Source organism: Notamacropus eugenii, chromosome 1 (assembly GCF_028372415.1).
Source record: "Notamacropus eugenii isolate mMacEug1 chromosome 1, mMacEug1.pri_v2, whole genome shotgun sequence".
Classification (NCBI taxonomy): Eukaryota; Metazoa; Chordata; class Mammalia; order Diprotodontia; family Macropodidae; genus Notamacropus; species Notamacropus eugenii.
In genome coordinates, this window is record NC_092872.1 from 188591470 (window position 1) to 188605150 (window position 13681).

General features: G+C 41.3%; 1 protein-coding gene across 1 annotated transcript in view; it reads left to right on the plus strand.

The window, feature by feature from the left end:
* RBM20 (RNA binding motif protein 20) overlaps positions 1 to 11485 on the plus strand; it is a 233425-nt gene extending 221940 nt beyond the window's left edge. Inside the window, exons 13-14 of the mRNA XM_072622164.1 lie at positions 3624 to 3745; positions 8256 to 11485. Coding sequence (XP_072478265.1) covers positions 3624 to 3745; positions 8256 to 8372 — 239 coding nt within the window. The 3' untranslated portion in view covers positions 8373 to 11485. The remainder of the gene's footprint in view (positions 1 to 3623; positions 3746 to 8255) is intronic.
* The last annotated feature ends 2196 nt before the right edge of the window (positions 11486 to 13681 follow it).

Genomic DNA, 13681 nt, shown 5'->3' on the forward strand with positions numbered 1-13681 from the left:
TATTTGCACATTTAAGTATGTATGTAATAAATGCAAGGTAATTTTGTTGGGTAGACACACTAGCAGCTGGCCACATGTAGGAGATGGTGTTTAAGTTGAGTTTGAAAGAAACAAGGGATTCTCAAGTCTGGATTTAATCTTAGAGGTCATAGGGAGAAAGTGAAGTTTATGCATCAGGTGAGAGGCATTGTGAGGCCTTTTGCTTTAGGGATGCCATTTTGGAAGCTATAGGGATGATAGATTAGGGAGAGAAGAGACCCAGATCTTTTAGAACAATAGTAGAATGTCCCTCCCTGATATGGAGGTGTGGCCATGAGAAGCCAAGTCTAGTTGGAGCAGATTGTATAGGTAGGAAAGGAGAAGAAAATCTTCAAATGCCCATTTTATCAGAAAGACCTGAGGCTTCATTTGGGGTGCCACCCAGCTGTGTCCCAGGGGTGAGAGGGATGGGAGAGAAAGGGATGAATGTCTGAGGGTGTGCTTCTGAATGCATGGCTCTTCCATCTCTTAGAGGATGATAATAAATAAGAAAATAATAAATAACAAGAAAATCAATGCTTGGTGCATCGAACTGGGTGTATGTCTGCCTGCATGCATTGCCTAATAGCAATGACTTCAGATTGTTTGCTGAATTTGTGCTAGCCCTCCTTTTGTTTAGATGAGATGTGATTGGTATGTGATGATAGGTTCATCACATCTTATCTCTCTGTTCCCCCTTCCCTCTGGCACCCAACTGGGTGGTGCCACTAATGAAGCTTCAGGTCTTTCCAATAGAATGTGCTTTTAAAGATCTCCCACTCCTTTCCTACATGCACCATCTGTCCCAACCACATTTTGGAGGAAGAGCTCAGCACAACCTTGCAGAGAATAATGAAGAAATATCTCAAATTTACAAATGTCACCTGCCACCTACCAGCCTAGGGGGGTAAAGCTGAAACTGCGGCTGCACAAACCTGTGTATCACCGCTTCTTAAACCCTTCCATTTCCTGTGGGTTATGTAATTGGGGGTGGCGAGGGCTGTGGGAGAAAGATGAGAGACAAACACAGAGAGATGGAAACAGAGGGACAAAGAGCAAGAGAAAAAAATCAGTCTTTTTTGGATGACAGTGCTCAGGTGGGTGTTTTCTCAGCTGACTTACCTGAGAAGGCGATGAGAGAAAAGCATTTCCCCCCTTAGAAGAGTGCTATCAGTGCTGCTTCCAGCTGTGTGTGTAGAGGCCATAGCAATAGCAGGAAATGTCAGGGAGAATCACTGCAGCTGACCCCAGCTCCAAAACATGAGTTAGGAATCAACCACTAACCCAAAATGGGGTCAAAGATAACACCAAGGATTTGTACACAGGCACCTGGTGACTGTTAGTGATACTGTCAGAAACAGGGGAGTGGGAGAAGGACATTATTTAGAGAAGATAATAAAGTCTTTTTTGACATAACTGATTTTGGAATGTCCCCGATGTCCGGATATAAATTCAGGGATGGCTTGATGCTGGGGATAGAGGTTTAGATTCCTATCCATTAAGTCATGGGTATAGCTGAGATGACCAAGGAAGAAAAGTGCAGAGCCAGCAGAGAAGGTGAAGATAGGATCTTAAGGAAGACCTCACTTTAAGCAGTCAGGAGGATAAAAAGCACCCAGGAAAAAGCTAGAGAGGAGTGGGCATAGATAGCAATACTATCTAACATTTGTATAGCCTTCAGGATTTGCAAGTAACTTTTACATGTTTTATCTGATCTTTACAACAATCTGGTGAGGTAGGTGGTACCCTTGCCCCATTTTACAAATAAGTGGGGCTGAAGTTAAGTGATCTGCCCACAATCACACAGGTATTAAGTGTCTGAAGCAAGGTTTTCATTACTCCAAGCACAACACTGTGTCCACCATGCTCCCTCACTGCTATGGGAGAATCGTGAAGGACAAAGACATATATTTTACTCTGTAGTGCTTTCCATCTCCTGTCTGACTCCAAGGGGGTAAATGTTGTTTTTGAAGTGGAAGAAAATTAACTTGCTAATTGCAAGCTTGGAATTCTTATCTATTTCTGGGGGCACTGAGATATACTGACAATCCCTCCTCCTTGGGTGAACAGGAGAACAGTCATTTGAAGTCCTCCATGGCTTGCGCATCACGCACAGCTGTTTAGCAGCTGGCTTAGAGCCATTTTAGTTTTGGATAATTCTTCCTACCTGGTGCCAAGAGACTCCAGAAGCTATGTCCTGTATGCCACTCATACTCATTTTCTGCCATATATAGTCATGGGGAATGATGTGTCTCTCAGGTCCTGAAGATGAAAATGTTGGAGATAATAGAGATGAAAAACAGGTGTCCTCTGATGGCTGGAGGGTTTTCTTTCCTGAAAGGGAGTTCTAGGAAGTTTAGCAACCCTTATATTTATACTTTATAATTTTTGAGTCCCTCTCATATATGTACTAGAACCCAATTCTCTTGACTCTGAGCTACTGTTCTACTACCTCCTAGTAATAGTGTTTATTATGGCAGTATGTATAGAGTGTTTAATTTACTGGTTGTGTGACCTTAGAAAACTCACTTAAATTTTCTCAGACTCAGGTAGATAGAGCACTGGACCTGGAATAAGGAGTACCCAAGTTTATATCCTGTCATGGACACTTACTAGCTGTGAGACCTTGGGCAAAGTGGGGATCATAATAGCACTTACCTCCCAGGATTGGTGTGAGGATAAATGTATAATATGTGTACATTGTAAGTGAAAATGCATAATATTATAAATATATATATATATTTCTAATATATTTTTCCAACCTTTAAAGTTCCCTATAAATGCTCACTATTATTATCAGGCAAATTTTTGACATAGTCTAGTGTTCATTCTCCCCCCTGCTGCTTTTACAATTTCACATTCACTGAGCACCTACTATGTGCAAAATCCTTAGGTGTTACAGGGAATAAATGTGACTCAATCTTCCCTCAGTGAGCCTATAAATTAGTAAAGAAAGATAAGGGAAAGTACCTATAATACCAGAAAGGGTATGATAAGACCCTAGGAGAGTTACAAAATACTATTGGAATTAGGCAGTGGGAGAGATCCTATGAAGTCAGGGGAGTGAGGGAAAGCTTCTTAAAGGAGATGACCTGGGATAAATCACAGTTTGTTGAGGTCTCATTTTTTCATCTGTAAAATGGAGATAGTAACTGCTATGCCAGGAGTGGGGAACCTGTGACCTCAAGGCCACATGCGGCCTTCTCCATCCTCAGGTGTGGCCTTTTGGCTGAATCCAAGTTTTACAGAACAAATGCTTTTATTAAGGGCATTTGTTCTGTGAAGTTTGGATTCAGTCAAAGGGCTTCCCTTGAGGACCTAGAAGGCCACAAGTGGCCTCGAGGCCACAAGTGCCCTACTCCTGCCCTATACTGTCTACCTCACAGGTAAAGATTAAGTAAAATAATGAATGTAAAAGTAAGCAGTTTGCAGACTCAAAAGCAGTACACTAAAATTAATTATCCTTTTTTCCCTAAGGATATACCAAAATTTGCCAGGACCCTGGCCAGGCCCAAGCCAGTCTTTGTCCTCAAAGGCTAACCAGACACTGGGGACAAGAGAGTCTGTCATATTTCTAACATATTTTCTTCCCTGTTCTTGGACAGGAGTAGAGTTTGTGGTGCCCAGGACGGGGTTTTATTGCAAGTTGTGTGGTCTTTTCTACACTAATGAGGAGACGGCAAAGACAAGCCACTGCCGCAGCTCTATTCACTACAGAAATCTGCAGGTAAGAAAGAGGCTCTGTTGACCTGAGAGGCACTGAGACAGTCTGTGCAGGGATCAGGGGGGCTCTTCCCAGGTGTGGTAGGGCATCATGCCTTCTCCCATTCCATTTCTCCCTCCCTCGTCAAAGCCCCAGGGAACTCAGATTTACTAAGGAAAGCGAATGTGTGTTTGCCCCAGTCTGCCCAAGTCACCCCAAACACACTGAACTGGTTCCTTATTATCACAAAGATACTCTTGATGCTGAAGATGGTTTATAAGGTCATCTCTGCCATCTTCTCTGCATTCCTACCCCACCCCCAAATTAAATCCCAGATTTACTCAGTGGGAAATCAGTAGTATCATAACATTTTAATTAGAAGAAAAATAGTTTGTTGAACTGAGCTGAAAGGGACCTAAAGGTCATACTGTCCAAGCCCCTCATTTTACAGATGAGGAAGCTGAGACCCAGAGAAGATTTTCCCAAGGCCACACAGGTAGTAAGGAACAGAGGTGAGATTCAGACCCAAGCCTTTGGATTCCAAATTTAGTGCTTTCTACACTACACTAAAGAGCAAGTTTTTCCAGGTTGGACAAGGGATTATGACACTAAACTCTATTGCTAACAATTCCTACAGAATTCTTCAGACCCTCAAAGGGCAAGTCAATTCACTTTTTCAATTCTAAATTAACTGCTAGCTATAAGACTCATAGCAAGTTCCCTTATTCCTTTTCCAACAAATATAGAAAGTATTTATAGGTTAGAAAACAACCACAATTAAAACACAGGCCTTTTTTCACAATTTAGAAGGGGGTATGACATATTTGATCATCTTAACAGTCAGAGCACCTACTTTCTGACAGGGCAAGAGGAAGGGAGATGAAAACAATTTGAGCTCTTGAGGTGAGAGAGAGAGAGAGAGAGAGAGAGAGAGAGAGAGAGAGAGAGAGAGAGAGAGAAACATGGATTTGAATGCTGTTTATGCTGTCCTATGGCCATAGGCAAGTCACTTAATCTTTCTAAGCCTTAATTTTCTAATCAGTAAAATAGGCATGATGAGAATAATAGCCACATCACTGTTTTGAGCAACAATTCTCAGTGTGATCCAAGATCACTTGAAAGTTCCCAAGACCCTTTTATGGGGCCTACAAGGTTGAAATTATTTTTATAATAATACTCAGATGTTTAATTTCCAATGTGGTAAACATTGTTAGATGTAACACACATAAACCAAAGCTTTTTGGGAGAGGGTCTTTGATGTTTTTAAGAGTATAAAGGAGTCCTGAGAACAAAAAGTTTGAAAACCAATGGTTTTGAGGATCAAATGAGACGATATATGTAAAGTGTTTTGTAAACTCTAAATTAGGTCTATATATATTATCAGCAACTGTTACCATTCTTAAAAATTAATATTATTCATTGTTCAGTTTCCACAAAACAATTCCACTAAAATATTAACAATTCCTTTCTCACCAGAATCTTAGGTTGTCGAATGAGACTTTAAAGGCCCATCTAGCCTAACTGTATATTTCTGCTTAACAATCATGTTGTGTTCTCTGTTTCAAAGAGTTGACCTTTGATGTTGACTGGAGCAGTCCCTTGTTACACATCTTTAACTGAAAGCAGTCTGCGTCAGAGGCCAGAAAGCTCTCAAGTCGCAGGATACCTGTAGCTTTTTCTACTCCAGAATACTTGGGCTATGTGATCTCACCTAAGGCATCATTGCTGACCTGGAGGCAGCTTACCCTAATTGCAGGCCAAATACCAAGGAGAACGTTAAGAGCTTCCTGAGTTTTGGCCAAGTGACCATCAGCGTCATAGTTTGTGAACGGCTATTTGATCCCTGTCCAGAAACCTGAAGTAATTTATCTTAATTTCATCCCTGAAAACAGCTGCATTCAATGTAAGGGATCTCCAGGGTTCTAATGAGCTATAAGCTTCATGAGGGCAGGAATTATGTGTTCTCTAAAATCTGAATATCCCTAAGTAACTGAGCACAGTGCTTTCCACGCAGCAATTAACCAATAAGAGTTTTTTGTTTTGTTTTGTTTTGTTTTTTACACATGAGTAAATGAAAGAATGGTACCAAAGTCCTGCTGCCCAGCCCAAGCCTCCCTTATGGGCTGGGACAGTTTATGGTTATAGCCTGTTGAACTGAATAGTTCATGTTAGTAATCTCAAAATACATCTGTCCCCCATCTATGCCTCAATTCTCTAACTCCAAAAGATGTGGCAATCTGACTCTGACCATAGGACTGTTTACCCAGGTAGTATAGCCATCTTTCCACAGCAATCCAGAGAAATTCTTATGATACTGGACCCATGGGAAGATTTTTAAGCAGATACATGGGGTGAGGGTGAGGAGGGGTACATGTACCTCTGGAGTTTACTAAAATTTTCAGCTCTGATTCACTACAGTTTAGATTCCTCTTTCAAATCCACCTGAGCATCCTCCTCAGTCTCCCGAGAGAGTTTTCTTTTGCTGCCATTTTCAGGCTATTTTCTGTTGCGTCTTGCCACCCTTTCAACCCACCAGATTGCATATGTGAGTCATGGAAGGCAGAGGAACAGGTGTCGATTCTCTTCTTGCTTAGAACAAGACAGGTTGTGATTAGCCCTGGCCTCCTCCCTGTGCAGCAGGGAGTGTGTGTGCAGTACAATGCTGGGACTGATAGAGGAGGAAAGGAAAATGGGGAGAGCCATACCCTGGAGAGCAGAATCTCTGGGGAGTGAGGAGGGGCGGATGTTGCTTCATCCTTTTGCTGGTCACTAGAAATACAGATAAAAGAAGAAAGAAATACAGTTCCTTCCCTCAAGGATCTTATATTCTGATGCAATGTAAAGATGGAAGTTGTCAAGGGGAGGGGTGGTGGTGGAGAGGGGAATGAGTACTCACACAGGAGCATGGTGGAGAAAGTAAGGAGAGCAAATGATTGGCCTGCACATCCTCCTTAAAATGAAAGTTCTAGGAGAAGCTAGACAATCAGAGGAAGAGGCCATGGGGGCACAGGGTACTTCAAGTGTGAGAAGTCCAGGGCTGAAGTGAACTTCCAGAGTAAAGAGGTTTCTGTGGCATAGTAGAGGATGTCCAGAGTCAGGAGTACAGCTTGGAGAAGATCTGGGACAGTGAAGAAGGCCAACCTGGGCCTTTCCACCAATGGGAGCAGGAGGTGGACCTCACAGGGGGTATTCTGGGGTGAGAAGACTTTAGGGATTATTGGATGTTTCTAGAGTGAGGGATGAGCCAGCAGCAGAGGCTGAAGTCTGGAATCCAGGAACAGGGCTGGGAGGGGAAAGAAGAAAAGACAAGTAAGAGGTTGAATTAACAGGACTTGGCAGGTGATTGGATTTAGGAAGTAAGTCAAAAATAACCACAAAGTTTAAGAGTCAGGGCAGTCATGCCACTGACAAAAAGAATGAAGTCCGAAATAGGAGCAATTTTAGGGGAAAAGATAAAGTCCGTCTTAGACATACAATTTTAAAGTGTCAGTAGAACATCAAGCTGAAGATGTTCTCTAGGTAGTTAGAAATCTAGCTGCTGCTGATCTCTGGGCCTTCTGCAGAATATGGTGTCCTTGAAACACTTTTTCGTTAAAAATAAAGTTTTATTAACTTCTATTATTGTTATTTTTTGTTTCTCCATTGGGTACCTGTCCCCTGTCTCAGACAGAATGGAGCCCACCCTTGTAACAAAGAAATATAAAACAAAATTTATTCAGTGACTGTGTTTGACTATGCATGCAACATTATAATCCCCTAGAAGTACATTTCTCCAATTCTGCTGAAATGAAGGAAACATGTGACACGGTGTATTGGTCTTTTGGTAAAATCATGAGTTCTCGGTGATCACTGCGTTGCCAGGAAATTTGGAGGGGAAGGACTTTCTTGTTCCTTCTGACCCCTCCAGTTCCCCCTGGCATTTGAATACTTTGCAGATAAATTCTCTGTAGATTGTGTGGCTACGTGACATCTCTCTTTGTGGCCTCTTTGTTAATAATAAAAAGTAAAGAACCAACATTTACATAGCACCTTAAAATGTTCAAAGCACTTTACGTAGTTTATTATCTCATTTGAGCGTAACAAACTTGTGAGGTGTTGTCATTCCCATTTCTTATATGGGAAGACTGAGGCTTGGATAAACTAATTTACTTGATCGTGGTCACACAATTAGAAGTAGGATTTAAACTCAGATCTTCCTAATTCCAAGTTAAGCTCTCTGTCCATGATGCTACAATACTTCCTAGCACTAGACTGGAAGTTAGGAGTCCTGGATCTTTCACTCGTCAGCCACGTGACTTTTTAGGCATGTATGTACACAGCTCTTTGCCTCAATTTTCAGATCTGTAAATGGGGTAATAAGGTCTGTCCTGCCAATCCCCCAGAGTTAAAATAAGTTTCAACTGTGATAAAAATATACTTCGTAACTGTCAAGCATTGGGCATTTTTAATCTATTATTATCCAATATCTAGCACAAAGCAGGTATTTGTTCAGTCTTTCTCTTGGAATTAAATTTGCTTTTCTTTCCTCTCCCAGAAGTATTTGTCCCAGCTGGCAGAGGAAGGCCTAAAGGGCAACGAACAGGGTGGCAGCCCGAAGCCAGATGACTGTAGCATCGGAATTGTACCCCACTTTGAGAGGAAAAAGCTCTGACCCAGCAGAAACAAGCCAAGTAGAAATGAGGGATTAACCAGTGGTACCTTGCTGATCTCCAAGGCAAGACTGCTCCATCTTCTCCTTCAAGACGAGGAAGGAAAGCAAAGCAGAGGACATGTTGTTTGGGTCCGCACCCAGAGAACCAGGAAAAATGCTCCCCAAATCGTTCCCACAACAAAGCAGCCCTGGCACGGCTACCAGGCGGAATTGCATGTCCTCTCTGTCTGTGTGCGTGTGTTTCTTTCTCTCTCGAACCCTTTTTCAAACTCTCCTCTGACTCTCCTTGCGTTCTGTACCCACATCCTTTTCCTTTGCATCAAATCTGACTCCTCAGGGATTTTTAGCAAGGTTTAAATTCTTGATGGCATATAACACATCAGGCCAAAAGAAGGGTGGGTTATCCAGGGGCAGGGCCTCAAAAGAGAAACGTCTATGTAAAGAGATACTTGAATGGAATAGTATTCATCTTTCAGCTTGCTATTGGCTGCTTGGGATAGCCCAGTTAGAGGGCCCCTGAACCCTTAAGACTTAGAACAAACGTCACCAAGAAAGACAAGGAGTATATTCTTAAGGAGCCGATTAAATCTCCTTCATTCTCCATATGTATGGCCAAGCCACCATTTTTAGTAACCTGTTTTTAAAGATCTTTCATTCAGTTATTTCTGAAAGTTCATCAGCTTTATGTCTTAAATTAAAATGAAGCAGACTTTGAATGACACCCAATAAAACCTTCCTTCTGAAAGCTTACTTTCCCTCCAAATTAATCCCTCCCTTCTTTCTACACCTTCCATCCCCCACCCCAATTTGAGGAGAAATGAGGGCTTGTTTTATTTTGGACAGTGGATTTGGTATGGATTCAGTTGGATTAAAATGAAGCATACACTTCCTCTGCCTCCAGCTAAAATAGTAGTTGGTGTGTGTCCGGGACAAATGACTGCCTTAAGCCAAGATCCTGTCCTTGACTCACCCGAAGGTGCTTGCATGCTGGGGTATGTAGGTTGCATTCTTCTCAAAAACCTCCTAACCCAATGATCTCCAGATGCCCCTTGAGCTTTGGAATGAGCCGAGGAAGAAAGAGGTTGCTGAACCTAAGTCTAGTCCTTGAGGTTCCTTTGACCTAGGCTTTGTATTAGGAGCCCGTTACACCTGGATTAGGGGAGACTGTAGTTAGATGGGGATGAAGTTTCTTGCCATGAGGCTTTTACTAATTTGTACTCAAAGTTGTTGCAGATCTGAGGTGATCAGAGAGATCATTCCTATATTAGACAGATTTTACCTCTCTAGGCCAGAAACTTGCTCAGTTGTTACATTGTCTCTGGTCAGTGAGTCAGTTATTCCATGTGTGGTATTTTGTTCTCGGATACTTTTTGTGAAGTTCCCAGTCCTGTGGGGGAAACCTCAGAACAGTATGAACTGGAGCCCAATTCTGCCCCTACAAGTCAAAATACTTCTGCAGTGATGATCTAACCTTCTTGGGCCTTTAAAATGTAGGCAATTAAAGAAATCTTTAAAGATTCCTAGCATTTGGTCTTATCACGCCTGGCAGACGTAGCATGAGAGAATTATTAATTTCCTATGGTAGATTAGAACTTGGTGGACATTTCAGTCATAAGGTCCGGGTCTGAACCACTAATATCAGACAAACACCCATAACTATGATAAGACTATGGAATATAAACTTTGAGCAAATGCAACTAGAGAGGAAATACAGATATTGGAAACCCACGTGTGTATAAGAGAGAGTTTCTGGAAGGCACTAAAGGCAAATAAACCAGTTTGGACATGTCTAGGTCAGGGCTTTACCAAAGCTGAAAAGACGAATTTGTCATTAGGACATTTTAGAGTCTCAGTAAGGTTGGTTTTTAAGAGAAATGAAAGGGTTGGAAGACTGGGGCTCAATCCAGACCTGCTCCCCCATCCCCACACATCATGAATTCAATTGCCAAAGGTAGCCTGTGAACAAGGAATGCTTGTACTATGTCCTCAGCACTAGCTGTTCCTTCCTTTCTGGGAAATATCCTGACCTCATATGTCTCTATCTTGCCATCACAGAGAGGGGAGGGGATGCATTTCCCAGCATTCCTAGCGTTGTGCCACCCACTAAACCAGATTGGGATAAACCTTACACCCTTACCATCAGAAAGCTGTTGCAGAGGATCACCTTGCCACAGAGGGTGACAGCCTACTGTCCCCCAAAAGGGGTACAATGCCCTGCCATCACTTGTTCCATATGGCAGGGTTTCCATGGAAATTTGGATTGGCTTCTCCCTTGAGGAACTTTTAGTTCTTCCTTGCTGATAAACTGAATATGTCCATGGTAGGGGGTAGACAGTTGTTCACTAACCATGTTTCTTAAGGCTTTTTTCTCTTTTACTCCATCAGGATCCTCTATTTACAAAAGATTTCAGGATATACATGTGTACATATATACATATATAATATATATTTTTATACAATACCATTGGCATGACTCTTCAGCAATCTTCATAATTTGCACTTTTTATTTCTATATGTATTGAACCCAGTACAGTGTTAAAAGCAGCCCAGGCAAGTTCTTATTCTGTTTAAAAGGCATTTTTCTGCAGTGTTTGTTGAGCACTTCCAAGTGTCTCCCAAAAAGGGAGTTCAAAAGCATTGACCATTTTTAGCAATAGACACATTGTTCCCTGGATCAAATTCAGGCTTTAATATTAAAAAGATCTGCTTTTTAAAAATCTCCATCCTGCCCCCCAAAAGAAAGCAATATTCAGTCACTGCCCCCCCCCCCCCCCCGGAAAATTCAGTAAATAAACTGTTGGCTTGAACACTAGCTTAGTGTAGTCATAGCATTGGGCCGGTATCATCAGGGTTTTCTACTTGTCAAATATCTGAGGCTGTGATCTGTTGAATTATACTTGAACTGGACCAGAACATATTTATTGAGGTTATAAAAATCTTGTTAATTTAAGCTTTGGCTTGTAAATGGTTGGAATTTGTTGAACTTTGTTGAGTGTCTTATGAGTTGTCACTGCTTTTACTGATCTGTGTAACTGACCGCAAAGTGTTTTGAGGTGTTTCATAAAAAAATGAAAAGAAAAAAAAGATTTTAATAAAGGTAATTTGAAAGCCTTTGAGTGAGTAATGGTGTTGATGTATGTTCACAGGTACCAATTTCTAGCTCACTGGGTCATGGTCAGTAAAGAGACCATGATTGGGAGCCTTCTTATAACTGGAAAGTTTGAGAAATCTTAGGTGACTTCTTTCTGCTTATAGAAAGGAGGGTTTTGGGTCAATTATTCTGCTGACTGAAAAGTAAAGAATTTATTCACTTAGCAAACATTTATTGAATCATACATGTGAAAGGTATTTTTACACATTCCCCTGCTTTCAAGAGGTGCAATACCTACTCAATCCTGGACAAGTAGGTATCTATTTTTTTCTTAAAGATCCACAAACTCTTTGTAATTCTAAAGGGAGCACATTACTGGAATCTTTAACCTTGCTTAACATTTGTAATTTTTTCTGGTATCAGGTTTCAATTCTTCTTTTCAATATTTGATGAACTCTTGTTCTGTCCTCCATTGTTATGAGAGGATCACTCTATTCTCTGGGTACTAACCTGTTCATACACTCCAAGGTTGTTCTAAGTACTCCTTTAATCTTCTCCTTTCTTGGCAGCATCATGGCAGGCCTTTTAACCTCTTTTCTAATGCCCAGCCCTTACAGGGGTGGAGAACCTGTGACCTCGAGGTCACATGTGACTCTCTAGGTCCTCAAGTGCAGCCCTCTGACTGAATCCAAACTTCACTTAATAAAAGTCTCTGCTTCGGGAGCCCCAGTCCTCTTGTTGACATTTCCCTTTAAGTTGTATGGGACCAGGGAGACCGCCTATAATTAAATCTGATAGCAGCTCTGGGGAGCTGGGATATGGGAATCATCAGATTAACTGTTGTACCTGGGGCATTTCCCAGGGCATGTCACTGCGCCTGTTATCACTTTCCCTCTGTTAAGGTCTTAAGAGTCCTTCATTCAGAACCTACTACAGTGTCAAGGGATCAAGAAGAAAGCACTAATTTAATCAAGATTTGTTGATGGGCCCATGTCGACACAGAACAAACTCTCTAGGGCAGTGAGTATCCCAGAGATCTGTTCTTGGCTTTTGCTGCTTAGCCTTTTTTACCTCAGTGACTTAAACAAAGGCATAGGTGGTTCATTTGTCTGATCTAAACAAGACACAAAACTGGAAGTGACAGATGAAAGACCTCAGTAAGTAAACTTTGAAGTGAATACAATGAGGTGAAATTTAATAGGGATGAGTGCGAATTTACATTTAGATTATAAAAATCAGCTCTACCAGTACAAGATAGGGTAAGGATGGCTGAATAACTGTGAAAAATATTTAGGATTTTTACTAGATTAAAAGTTTAACATGTGTCAGTGATGTTAAAGCAGCCATAAAGAACGTATGTAATCTTAAGCTGCGTTAAGGGAATGGCATCCAAAATAATGGAAGCGATAGGCCTACTTTCTTGTATTCGGTCCTGAGCACCACATTTGAGGAGCAATAATGTTAATCTAGAAAACATGTAGAGTAAGATAACCAGAATGATGAGGGTCTTCATAATCAAATTGTGTGGGGGCTGATTGAAAGAAAACGGCTGTAATAGATCCCCAAATATTCATAGCAGAAATGTTTATGGTACCAAAAAAATTGGAAAAAAGTGAGTGCCCATTGCTGAAAAATGGCAGAATGGCACAATAGGAATGTGATAAAATATTGTTGTACTCAAGAAACCGAGAATATGAGGAATTCAGAGAAACATGGGAAGACTTATATGGGTTAATGATACTGAGTGAAGAAATCAGAACCAAGAGAGTGATATATATACAACAAAATAATGTAAAAGAAAAAATATTCAAAGAATTCAGATGAATATGATGAACAATTTGATTCTTGGGTCCTAATTATGAAAGAGGCTTCCCATCTATTAGTGGGGAGGTGGTTTACTACAGGTTGGTTAGTTTGACATCATATGCTAGAGTCCACTTTCAGTGCGTCTGACTGTGGCTGATCAAAACAATACAAGCTCTGAATGTTCGACCACAGGTCAGGCACATTTGGGGTGAACATTTGGGGTGGATTCTCTAAATTTGTGTATCTTGCATTTTGTATAGAGCTATTTCAATTTTGCTTTGCTCATAGAGCACAGCACCTTCTCTGAGATGGGCATGCCATGCTGAGCAGTCCTGTGCCAGTGTCTCCCATGTCACATAATCAATTCCAAAATTCTTGAGAGACCTTGAAAATGTCCTTGTATTGCTTCTTC